The following is a 13588-nucleotide window of genomic DNA, read 5'->3' on the forward strand; positions in this document are numbered from 1 at the left end:
ACCAATCTAGACATGTTAACGTGTTGAAGGACCAGTTCAGTCAATTTCAACATGCAGTTGTAATGCTCACACTACCCTGGACTTTTTTCTTCTTCAGCCTTTTCCGAGATCTTGGTCATTGTAATGGGAGCAGCGCTTTGTTTACATTTCAAAAAAACATTTTTATTTATTCCCAAAACCATCCGAAAGGTTATACAACATCAACAGATAGCAAACAGCGGTACCTTTTGGGAAAATATTTGGAGTTGACCTATGTTAATTAAAAAAAAAAATGTAAACAAATACTGCCCCTATTAGAATAGCTCATATCTCGGAAAGGGCTTAGCCGAAAAATGTGGCATCATCGGGTACTGACAAGTCAAGGGTAGCGTGAGCAATACAACAGCATATTGAAATTGACTGAACTGGTCCTCTAACACAGCCTAGCTGATATATACACGGTGAGTTAATGCATTGTAGCTGATCTAGACACAGACGGCAAACACAATCTACCTGGCCTAGACATGGGGGCTGAACAACAGGTTTAGCATTGGGGTACAGCAACACTTTATATGGTCCAGACCCTTGTATGGATCCTCCTCTTTCATTAGTGTCCTCCCCAAGAGCCATGCATGTTGTTATGCATGTTACGCTCTTTTTCAACAAAAAGATTTCATTGTGATCTATCACGCAGATATATCTAAAATTTTTATTTCTGATATTTATTGTAAATCTGTAAAAAAAGAGCACCCATAACATTTTGCAAAGTGATTTTATTATTTCCATGACTGTCTGCCTGTCTGTCTTTTTCGCTCTTGATTGTTTTTAGGGGGAGATCAGTAAAAATGTGGTGTTCCTCATCTCATTCTGGGGTGACCAGATAGGCCAGAAGGTTCAGAAGATTTGTGACTGGTAAATATACACTACATCTTTCATTTACTCCCTGAAAAAAAATGTCTCTTTACACCTATGCCATTAATGTTTACTCAGAATTAATGTTAAATTAAGCATGCTTATATGCATTGCATTGGGTTTTTGACAATGAACGCAATGAATTTGTTTTATATTTGATTGGTTGGTTGGTTGATTGATTGAGTTCACTAACCAACTAATCAGTCATTATGAATCATGTCCACTACAACATGTCAAGGTGTATCTGTTCTAATCGGAGCCTTGACAGCGGTTTTCTGCTTCCACTTGAGTGGGCAGTAATAATGTTGTGACTGAAGTGTACGGATTTGTGTAGCACCAGGTATCCTCTTCTTGTCTGTTGCCTAGTTACCACTGTCACCTCTACCCACACCCGGAGACGGATGAGGAGAGGGCTGACGTGATGGACAACCTAAAGACACGCATCCAGGACTTGCATAATGTAATTATGACAATGTGTTTGTGTGCCATTGTGATTTTTTTTCAGTCTTATTCACAGTCTATTTGAATTTTGCCATGCTAGCTATCTCGTCACTCTCAAAATCTTCCCAGAAAAGTGGGCAATCAAATTGGAGTATTTCCCGTAGGCCCGTGCGTTAATCCATCCTTTTCTGTCTCTGCGTCCAGGTGCTGCACCGCACGGAAGATTACCTGAAACAGGTGTTGCAGAAGGCATCAGAGGCTGCCTACTCCTGGGTAGTACAGGTGAAGAGGACACACACACACACACACACACACACACACACACACACACACACACACACACACACACACACACACACACACACACACACACATATACACACACACACACTATCCCTGTTTTTACTTGCTCTATATTTGGCGGCACAGGTTAAGAAGATGAAGGCTATCTACCACATCCTCAACCTCTGCAGCTTCGACGTCACCAACAAGTGTCTCATCGCTGAGGTCTGGTGCCCCGTCAGCGACCTGGCAGAGCTACGCAGGGCACTGGAGGAAGGCTCGGTGAGGGGATTGGAAGAGTGTGTGTGTGTGTGTGTGTGTGTGTGTGTGTGTGTGTGTGTGTGTGTGTGTGTGTGTGTGTGTGTGTGTGTGTGTGTGTGTGTGTGTGTGTGCGTGTGCGTGCGTGCGTGCGTGCGTGCGTGCGTGCGTGCGTGCGTGCGTGCGTGCGTGCGTGCGTGCGTGCGTGCGTGCGTGCGTGCGTGCGTGCGTGCGTGCGTGCGTGCGTGCGTGCGTGCGTGCGTGCGTGCGTGCGTGCGTGCGTGCGTGCGTGCGTGCGTGCGTGCGTGCGTGCGTGCGTGCGTGCGTGCGTGCGTGCGTGCGTGCGTGCGTGCGTGCGTGCGTGCGTGCGTGCGTGCGTGCGTGCGTGTGTTTTGCATGTACAGTATGTGTTGTTGGTGTTATTGGCTGTGTTAGTAGAGTGGTATTAGTGTCTCACTGCCAAGGTCTGGTGCCTCGCCAGCAACCTAGCCGAGCTACCCAGGGCACTGGAGGAAGGCTCTGTGAGGGGACTGAAAGATGCTTTATTGATGCTGATGCGAAACCTAATGTGTCAAAACCTCTATCCAAGTGTGCTTTGACATATCAACAAGACTTGATCATTATTTTCACAGTTTACAGCTTCAAATGTGGTGAATGCCTTTTGCACATTGATGTGCTTCTTGTCATACTCACACACACAATTTGTTGTTTATACAAATGTGCCCTCCTACCCACCCACATCTTGCATCACCACCACCACGGTCGAAGCTCCAAGGGCAAAGCTTTGATATTCCTGGCAGCACATCTCTCTCCAATTCTAGCTTGCCCTTGCAAAGCAGGCTGCTTTTAATGCTGACACAGTGTCACACCTATATTCCTTGCCACATTTTTAGGACAAAAATGTCACTGTTTGAATTCTCCTTCGAGGCTCAATTCTTGTATACTATTACAGAGAAAAGGCGATGCCCCGGTGCCCTCCTTCGTCAACCGTATCCCTAGCAACGACACGCCCCCGACCCTCCTGCGGAGCAACAAGTTCACGTCAGGCTTCCAGAGCATAGTGGAGGCCTATGGGGTGGGGGACTACAGAGAGGCCAGCCCAGGTAAACACACACTCACACGCTCACACATCATACTCAACACTCTGCATAGTAGTGGAGGCCTATGGGGTGGGGAACTACAGAGAGGCAAGCCCAGGTAAAACACACTCACACACTCACACACTCACACACTCACACACCACACACCACACAAACTTAATTTGTTCCACTTGCATGGGCTGGCGGGGTCCAAAAACGCCAGTTTGGCTGAGAGGGTCATTGAATCCTGTACAGGATGTTTCAACACAGTCTACTCTGCATAGTGGGCGACTACAGAGAGGCAAGCCCAGGTGAACACACTCAGACACTCGTTAGATTGATTGATTAATGGACTGACTTGAGTGATTGGTCAATTTATACATTATTGACCCCACAGTGAGACCAGTGAGTGCACTCAGTAATGTATCAATTGATCAATCTCTAAATAAGTCAATCAATCAGTCTGTCTGGCTGTCTCTCTTACCGTCTGTTTGTCTGTCTGTCTATCTATCTATCTATCTATCTATCTATCTATCTATCTATCTATCTATCTATCTATCTATCTATCTATCTATCTATCTATCTATCTATCTATCTATCTATCTATCTATCTATCTATCTATCTATCTATCTATCTATCTATCTATCTATCTATCTATCTATCTATCTATCGTTTGTCTATCTGCCTATCTACTGTATGTGGTTGGTGAGCTGTCTGGCTTATATTATAAGCTGTGAGGAAAATGAAAAGCTGCTATTCTGTGAATAAGGATTAAATCACATGATTCCAAATTGCGCCTGGTGTGATTTGATGGCATTAAAAGTCCCATTACATGTAATGGCCTTTTTATTGCAGAATAGTAGGACGTACAGTAATTACAGAGACAGTCTATGGTGGGCCTGTCTCCCAACACGAGGCCGTAGATAACTGCAGACATGTCGTTTATTTCTCATTTATTTATTACCTCCGCTAAGGATTGCGTTGGTTTGTTTGTCTGTTTGTCTGTCTGTCAGCAGGATAACTCAAAAACTTGTGAACGGATTTGGCTGTGGGGTTGTTGTTAATGACCCAAGGAACAAGTGATTCAATTCTGGTGGTGATCACGGACCGGAACCAGGACCTTTTTTAAAGATTCTTCACCATTGCTGGCCTATAAATCTAAACGCCCCTAGTGACCGCAAATTGAATTGCGAGATAGGGCAAAACATTGCAGTTTCTAACTCCACCAAAAGAAGGTAGAAAGACTTTAAATGAAAATAGGGTGTAACATAGTCAAATGTTCTGTCAAGCAGCTTCCTTGGCTGAGGTCTGCGCTCTCTGAGTGCTTCTAGTTTGCATCTAATTTTCATCTGAACAAACTGAATTCAACCCACTGTTGTTGCTTTGGACATCAGTGGTATCAGTCACCATAGACTGGAGTGTGTCTTTTTGTGCAGTACAAAGACGGTTGACTTCTTTTTTTGTGCTGCACAACAACGTGATGATTAGTTCCATGGAGTCACAGCTCCCTCTGCTTCTGTTTGCATTTTCCTTTTCACAGTGACCCAGTTCTTATGTATTGAACTGAACTGCGTCAGCACGGCTTGTGATGACCGTGGCACCAAAGAGCTGCCTGCCTGCACAGCACAGCGCACACAGCACACACAGCCCTTTGGTAGCACCCAGCTGGGCTAGTCTGATAATCAGTAGCTCTCCTTCATTACGTCTGAGGCATTCTCTCTCTCTTTCTTTCCATCTCTGTCTGTCTGTCTGCCTTTCTCTCTCTCGCTCTCTCTCTTTCTCTCCCCACCTCTGTCTGTCATTCTCTCTCTTTCTTTCTTTCTTTCTTTCTTTCTCTCTCTCTCTCTCTCTCTCTCTCTCTCTCTCTCTCTCTCTCTCTCTCTCTCTCTCTCTCTCTCGCCTTTCATTTGGCATTGTTTTTGTGTGTCAGCCGAGAGACTTGACCCATTTATACCATCACCACATCACATTGCAGGGAAGGAAGGTGGCAAAGGCAGTTTGTTTTTAATCCGGGCTGAAACACAATGGACAAATTGGTTCACACACTCCAAATGAGCCACAGGGGACGCACTTGATTGGAAAGAAATGAACAATTGCCTTATTGAACTCCCAGTGCCCATGTTTAGATTTGCTCTTGTGTTAAGTGAGTTAAGGGGTTGAACTTCTTAATGAAGTGCAGCAGAGAAAGTCTACAACAGGAACTCCCTGTCTGGCTGTCTCCACACACAACGTGTGTGTGTGTGTGTGTGTGTGTGTGTGTGTGTGTGTGTCTGTGTGTCTGTGTTTCTGTGTGTCTGTGTGTCTGTGAGCTTCCCACATCATTACCTTACCTTTCTTGTTTGTGGTGATGTTGGTAATGTATAACGTTAGGTATAATGTATCATTTAAAATGTATAAAAACGATCTTGTCGATTGAGCCTAATTGTGTGTGTGTGTTTGTGTGTTATGTGCGTGTGTGTTTGTGTGTGTCAGCTCCTTACACCATCATCACGTTCCCCTTCCTGTTCGCGGTGATGTTTGGGGACCTGGGCCACGGTGTCATCATGGCCCTGTTTGGCCTGTGGATGGTGCTGACCGAGAAGAGCCACAAACGGAAGCGCTCTGGAAATGAGGTGAAGAAAAACCACAGCACTCAACTCAGTACTTAGGCTAACACTTATCCAAATATTACAATTATTTAGATGCAGGATATTGGTTACAGTCCCTGGAGCAATGGAGGGTTAGGTGCCTTGCTCAAGGGCAATGGCTGGCCCGAAAAGACCACTTATTTACTTATTTATAGACCACTTATTTATCGTTTATTATTTATTTATCGTGTATTATTATGTTTATTTGAATCGTGCTGTTGTTGGTGGCATTTGTCAGTTGGGCAGCTCCCTTGTTTGGGGACCTGGGACCTATTAGACCTAGGAGTTGGGCCAAGTATTGCAATGACCCTGTGTGTCCGCCCACAATGTTTTGGGTTGCCTGCAAGTGGCGCCAAACACATCATCAAATGCATCTAACATTACCCATGGGCCAGGTTATTAGTGCGGGTTCAGTTGTAAGTTTAGGAACATTTCATATAGATTTTTCCATTCAGCATTTTTTTTTTTACTTCTAGGATCCCCTAGGAAGCAAACAACTTGTTTCCAATGTTTTGCTTCTTTTAGGGGAGGGGGATAAATGGCCTAAAAATCAAAATTTTGGAAAATGATTACGCCCACTTCAGGGATGGTGCATTGGGTCATTTGACAGATATTTTGTATTGGAAGTTGGTACCTATCATGAAATAAACCCCCCACCCCACCCAAAAAACTAAATCGGACATGTTTTTTGCCCCATTTCCCCCCTTTTATCATTAAAGATACATATAAATATCTTGAGGGAATACTTTGGTTCATCTGTCAGATGTTGCAATGTTCTAATGTGATAAGGTACATTTACATAATACATTGTGGCTGCTGGTTGACTGCAAGCAAACCATTGAAATCCCCAGCAGACAGTCATATTCTATCAGTGAGGCGAGCTCAGCTGTGATAGAAGTAGGCAACACTATGTTTGGACATTGGAAAAGTGCTGGGGAATCTGATGTCTTTGACGAGGATACTACAAGGATATACAGTGCCATATACTAGGACAGGGGTGGGGAACCTATGTCTCGAGGCCGTTTTATCCGGCCCCCGATATAATTTTAATATCATGCAGCTTCATATGAACTATGACATATTTTGTAAAGGAATCTTCTTACAATTCCATTTGCAATACAATTCAGTTATATTCAGGGGACCTAGAGAAGGTGGGGTCTGTTGTAAAGGTGGCTGCCTTCAATAAAGGCCTTAAGTGCAGGGGGAAATCCTGGTTTGCGTTCATAGTTACGGCCCTCGGAGGACTTTTACGACCCTTGAAGCAATCCAAAGTGGCACTTCGAATTAAAAAGGTTCCCCACCCCTTTACAGAAAGCAAAAGGGCAGCTCTACAGCAAATTGAGACCTTAATTTTGTCTCTAGTTGTGGAAAAGTTTGAGGTGCATCATACGGATTCTGGTTTACTGGTATACGAATCAACATATGCAGGTGAAAGGTGGAAACAGTCGATCTACCCTTTTCTGTGTAGGCAATGGAGTTAGACAAGGGGGACTCCTATCTCTAGCCCTGTTCAACCAATATATGGAAAACCTCTCCAAACAACTGGGGAGGTGTAAGACAGGATGTCTGATGGAAACACGGTTTTAAACCATTTGATGTATGCAGATGATCTGGCTATTATGTCCCCCAGCACTGTTGGGTTTCAGCAACTCCTGAATGTGTGCTCTGAGCATGGGGTTGAGTTTGATGTACAGTATAATGCAAAAAAAATAGTGTTGTGTTGATATATAGAGCCAAGGAAGATTGTAAAGTTCTAACATTTTATCTGCCAGGGCAATCAATATGTGTATCAGGCAGTACAAAATATCTTGGGCACATTATCACTGAGAAGGGAGATGATACTGACATATAGACAGAGATGAGTGTTGCATGTCCAAGCAAAAATGTTAGTAAGACAAGTTTGTTCTGATGATGTGAAAGTACACTTGTTTCATGCTTACTGTACTCCTATGTATGCAGTCCCATTATGGGTCAGCTACAAAAAAGACCCTGCGTAAATTCCAAGTAGCATAATGAAGTAGGCTAATATAATGATTGCTTGACTATATTGCTGAAAACCCCTTGAAGTTGCAGTGCTAGTAAAGTATTTTGTGACTCAGGGCTTAGTACTTCACAGGCTCTCTTTAAGAAGTTGAGGTTTAAGTTCATTTGTCATCTGGAAAACTGTCTCAAAACTGTATTATAAGGATTCTCACAAGCCCCAGATGCAGCTCTGTCAGATATCAATCATGTAGAAGCACTGGTATGGCTGCCTCTTAAGACTGTCATGACTGATGGTATTTTTGTACATGCGTATGCAACATTTCTCAACCCTCTCTCCTTCTTTTGATGTCTATTTTCATGTATGGAGAATTCAGGGAAATTGGGCCACTTTTTTGCAAGTGAATGGCCCAAAGTGGCCCAATTTACCTGAATTCACCAATGTTTTATGTCCTCTTATTGGGCCTAGAGCCTGTAATGTATATTGGCAGACTGTAAGAATAGTGAATGCATACAAAGGGCAGAACAGGTTAAAAAAAACTCTGTTTTTGTGTCTTTTCTTAATTTCATAAAGAGGGGTGAGTGGGGGGTGGGGGGGGTATTTTCAAGATATTCAGTCACTTTGAGGTGTAACATTTCTTCTATTAATAGTGTTAATTAAATATCAAATGGATTTGAAAGCATTTATGCGATGGTATATAAGCAAACAGTAAAAATAGCTTATGCATACCAGGCGGAATGGGCAGAAAATGTCACTTTTGGGTTATTTTTTTCATTTTCAAGGGGTGGGGGGTTATTTTCAAGATACAGAGTTACTTTTGGTGTCAAAGTTCTTGTATTTATAGTGTTAATCAAGTCCCAAATGGGCGTGTTGAAATTTGGGACTTGATGATTACCCCCCCCTATTTTTTAGTGGGAAAATCAAGATGGCTGACATCATATTTGGCAAAATTGGCATATTTAGTATTTATAAGTCTATTCAGCCATTGTTGACTTTTATTGGTAATATTTGTTACATGACTGAAGTCAGCCATCACATAAACTAAATCCATTACAAAATCCAAGATGGCTGACATTTCATATAGCAAAAGCAATATTAACATAATGCTTTCAGGTCTATAAAGCCATTCATTTGGAATTTAAGCACAGAAGATTCTGTGCAGGTCCAAATTATTGTTCAAACAAAAATGACTATGAATCAATTCATGTACAGTACCTGTTATACAGTGCTACCTGTACAATAGTATTGCATATGCACTGGTTTGGCTGCCTATGTCAAGGCCAAGGCTTACAAAGTTGCTTCAGGGTCAACTTCGGCTTATCGGAAGGCTATGAAGCCAAATGTTCTGCCTGGGATGCTGCATTCTTCCAATTCCAACAATCTTGCCATGCTCTCTGCTCACAGAACTAGGCTCTTTGGCATGACAGTCAGAGTACACCCATGACCCTAGTAATGGCCACACTATCATACCTTTGTAAGACCTTAAGCATCATGAAGTATTGGTGGCACAAGTGTGAATGTAAACTGTGTCTGCCTCCAGGGACACCGCCAGAAATTTTGGGCCCCACGAAAGATTTGATTTTTGGGCCCCCATCAGTCCCCTGTCAGTGCTGTCAGTGCTTAGAATCTGTAACATCTTTCCCCCCCTAGCGGCGCCCATGTCTGTCTCATTGTGTGGAATAAGGTAGTCCTATTGCCCAATCTTCTGGATAGTTATTCTATGAAATTAATTAATAGGATTTTCTTGTACTTCCTGATCAGTCTATAGAGTTGGAGGCAACTGGCCTTTTTTGGCAACTGGCAAATTGCAAGTCAACATTTGCGCACAACATTTAAGGTGTGTCACCCCAAACTTCAGATGCTCTACCTCTGAGACTGAGGCATCGTGAGGATGGACAGAGGGCTCGACTCCTGTCATAAATAACACCGGCTCCACCTGCTGCTAAGCTATTGAGATCAGGGGTCAGTTCAGATATAGATGAGATCTAGGTTGTTTGCTAGTTCAAGGGTTTTTGGACACCATGTTGAATTTTGGCAAAATATGAGATAAATGTTGATAACATTTCATGTAATGACAGTTATGTGCCTATCAAAATATTACCAATAGGTGTACAATACTGCAGAATGGCTTTATAGACCGTAGCCCCTTAATGCACTCCGTACCTCCTGTGGCATGCCGTGATAGTCATTGAAAGTTAACTACCATAGCAATACAATACTATGATATGACACAGGGCCTTTAGTAATGCACTACGACTTGGTCATTGCCATTCTGGTAACAGCAAATTTATAACGCCATGTCTTAATGGGTTAAAACAACAAAATGTCCTTATTTTGCTATAATGTCAGCCATCTTGGATTTTGCTTCTGAAAGTTAAAGGGAAAATAAAAACAAGTTGCTTTGTATTCAGAGGGGGTCCTACAAATAAATAGGATAAGACACATTACCTGGTCATAAAAAGAGCCGTTCAATGCCTTTTCTGATTTTCTGAATTTTTACAACAGATTGAATAATTTTTTTAATGAAGTTCATGTAATGGCTGACTGAACAGTCCTTTATCCATCATGAATATTACAAATACAAGAAAAAACAATGACTTTAAAGATCTTCAAACACCAAATACATAATTTATGATATATGTCATGTCAGCCATCTTGGATTTTGGTACTAAAACGTAAGGGGCGGGGGTAGAAACAGGTTGTTTTTTGTTCAGGGGGTGAAAGAAATATAAAAAACACCAATTCCAAAAATGTATATAACGTGTTTCTTTCAATTACATTCAATTGTGTTAGAATATGACCATATATCCGCCATCTTGGATTTTGGGCGTTTCCACTTAAGAAAACAATTGGAAACAGGTGGATCCGAAGACTATGAGGTCTGTAGTTGATAAAAAACAGAATTTGGAAAAATCTATATGAAATGTTCCTAAACCTTATTTTTGGGACAATTGAACCCGCACTATTATTGCATTGTGTAATCATACTGTTTTGGTGGTATTTTCTAGCTAGGTAGCACTTAATAGTAACTACGTACTTTCGAATTTACCCAATGAAAATGTGGCATTTGTGTTTTATGTTGAACTTTGTTTATTAGTATTGATAATTTTGCATTCTGGTTTTCAATTCCTGCACTGGATCTGAAATCTTTAATATTAATAGTAGCAAAACCCCAAATACTATCAGTAGCCATTGCAATATCTTCATTAAATGAAGTTTTGACTTGCCAGTACCTGAACATTTTTATTGTTCAGTCCTGTCTGTTGTCTTGTGTAGTACAAAATAGTGTTATCATGTGTTAATTATAACAGAATACTACTACTACTACTACTACTACTAATAATAATACTACTACTAATAATAATACAGTTATTATGTGTTAATAATAATATTATGAATATATTATAATGGTTGTTATTATTATTATTATTGATATTGTTATTATTATTATTTTAGTCATCATAATAATTGTAATAGTGCCGTTATGTGTTATTTAATGCTGAGTATTTGATTGTGTTGGGTGCGTGTGTGCAGATCTGGAACACATTCTTCGATGGGCGCTATATTATCCTGATGATGGGCCTCTTCTCCATATACACCGGCCTCATATATAATGACTGCTTTGCCAAGTCCATCAACATCTTCGGCTCTGGATGGAGTGTCCGAGCCATGTTCACAGAGCAGCAGTGGATGTGAGTGGAGGACACACACACACACACACACACACACACACACACACACACACACACACACACACACACACACACACACACACACACAGTGACAGACTGACACAACACATAATCACACACAAACGCACATAAATTCACATTCATTTCATTTGCGTGCCTGTGTACTAGGCATATTGCATACGACTGCACATTTGTGTGTTTTTTCAGTGGCCATTTTAGGGGAACAGCGGTCATAACTGCAAGACATTAAACACTCTTTTGACCTTTTCTCTGCTTTTCTCCTAGGAATGAAACACTCAGAACGAATGCTATGCTCACTCTGGATCCGAATGTTTCTGGGGTATTCAAGGGACCTTACCCATTTGGAATAGATCCGGTGAGTGATTGAGTATACCCAAGCAGGAAGAAAGACCACCAAGGAAATTCCCGTCCTCATTGTGACTCAGAACACAGTGCACACTGCACACTTCAAATTTGCATTCATGGCTCACTCGTGTAAGGGAGCAGTGTGGCGAGACAGTACCATGCAACCCTTACTTTACAAGCCTGAAACCCTTATCGCTTACCCAGTACTGCTCAGAGATCCCCATCCTCACACTGGAAGTGCAGTGACGAATGAGTTGATTATTATCATATTAAGATTATTTAACTATGCTATTTTGAGGGCACAGTGTTTTAAACTCTTAAAACGGACACATTTACAGTATCATGCAATGATTTTAATTCGAAAAACAGAATGTGCCTTGATTATTGCTAGACAGTAAGGTGTATCATTGTCCCTTGGTATATGTTTTGTTTGTGTAGATTTGGAACCTAGCTGTGAATCGTCTGTCTTTTCTGAACTCTTACAAGATGAAGATGTCCGTCATCCTGGGTGTCATTCATATGACCTTTGGAGTTGTCTTAAGTGTAGTCAACTATCTGTAAGTCTTCACATAAACCACATACATACAATACATAAGACGTTTTTTGTGCTTAAACGTCAGGTGGTACAACCACAACTAATGCCCATAAATTAATGAGTAATTTGTAATTGATTTACTGCAATGAATATGCTTCTTGGATAAAAACAAAAATAAATAATTTAATCCATAAAATATTAGCATTAGCTGTGGTTGCACCACCCTGACATCTGCTATTACTAACACGTCATTGACCCCTGTATCGTTAGCCTAATGCACACTCGTTTCACGTATACTGTATCTACCAATTGCAGTATGTCTATGAGCAATGTGACGTTCATTGAGGATAAACGCTGTATTTTTTTCTTGTATAAATAACAGAAATTCATGCAGTTTATAACTGATTGCTATTTTTTTTTCATTTTCTTCTCTTGACACCTTTTTTGTTTCACTGTTTGTTTCAAGACTCTGCCATTTTGTGCATGTATGGATACTGTACGCCAATCTGATCTGAGAATATCTCCCATTTCTTGTTACACTGTTTGTCTTCAGGCATTTCCGGCAGAAGTACAAAGTCTACCTGCTTTTCCTGCCGGAGACGCTCTTTCTGCTGTGTCTGTTTGGCTACTTGGTGATCTTGATCTTCTATAAGTGGCTGGCGTACTCTGTGCGAGACTCCCAGTCCGCCCCCAGCATCCTCATACACTTCATCAACATGTTCCTCATGCAGGAAAGCGGAGAAGCACTCTATCCAGGCCAGGTCAGTTTGGCTTTCAGTTAACTCATGGACACAGATAGTCATTTACACTTCAGCTTCACTTAACATGCAATCTTCTTCAGAGGTGTCAAAAGTAAAAGTTGGCCTAATAGTAAACACATGGTGTAAGTACAACACTAGCACATGATATTACTTAGCTGTGTTACACCATTTACTCCATCCGGGCAAATGCTGTGCGATAGTTTCAATCATGCCAAGTGATTAGGGATCTATAAGGCTTTACAGATTATCCATTAACATTTCATTCTTTTTTTAATTTGCAGATAGGGCTGCAGATCTTCCTGTTGATTGTGGCTCTGTTGTCAGTGCCCGTGATGCTGCTGGGGAAACCACTATACCTCTACTGGCTCCATCACGGGGGCAAGACCCTCGGTGCTCACAGGGTGAGTGACGATCAATGATGTACTTCCATTCATGACAAGAGTGACACTGCTCCACTTACTGAACTTCTTAGAACACAAGTTAAAGCGATATTGCACAATTTCTTGAAAATAAGCTCATTTGAGCTCATTTGATTTCTCCTGTATTTCCATCCGTTCTCTTAGTCTCTGCGTGTGCACATATAATCTCCAAGCTAGCATGTATCATTGAATCATGTGCGTTCAGGCTCAGCTAGCATCTAGCTGGACTCATAAGATTCATAATCACTAGCTTTT

General features: G+C 41.6%; 1 protein-coding gene across 1 annotated transcript in view; it reads left to right on the forward strand.

Annotated features, from left to right (window-relative positions):
• The window catches only part of atp6v0a2a (ATPase H+ transporting V0 subunit a2a), a 29404-nt gene that overhangs the window by 7189 nt on the left and 8627 nt on the right, over positions 1-13588 (forward strand). The window contains exons 8-18 of the mRNA XM_063186304.1: positions 809-891; positions 1258-1351; positions 1537-1614; positions 1762-1896; positions 2825-2975; positions 5425-5564; positions 11095-11252; positions 11538-11628; positions 12057-12175; positions 12707-12914; positions 13196-13315. Coding sequence (XP_063042374.1) covers positions 809-891; positions 1258-1351; positions 1537-1614; positions 1762-1896; positions 2825-2975; positions 5425-5564; positions 11095-11252; positions 11538-11628; positions 12057-12175; positions 12707-12914; positions 13196-13315 — 1377 coding nt within the window. The remainder of the gene's footprint in view (positions 1-808; positions 892-1257; positions 1352-1536; positions 1615-1761; positions 1897-2824; positions 2976-5424; positions 5565-11094; positions 11253-11537; positions 11629-12056; positions 12176-12706; positions 12915-13195; positions 13316-13588) is intronic.

Source organism: Engraulis encrasicolus, chromosome 21, assembly GCF_034702125.1.
Source record: "Engraulis encrasicolus isolate BLACKSEA-1 chromosome 21, IST_EnEncr_1.0, whole genome shotgun sequence".
Taxonomy (NCBI): domain Eukaryota; kingdom Metazoa; phylum Chordata; class Actinopteri; order Clupeiformes; family Engraulidae; genus Engraulis; species Engraulis encrasicolus.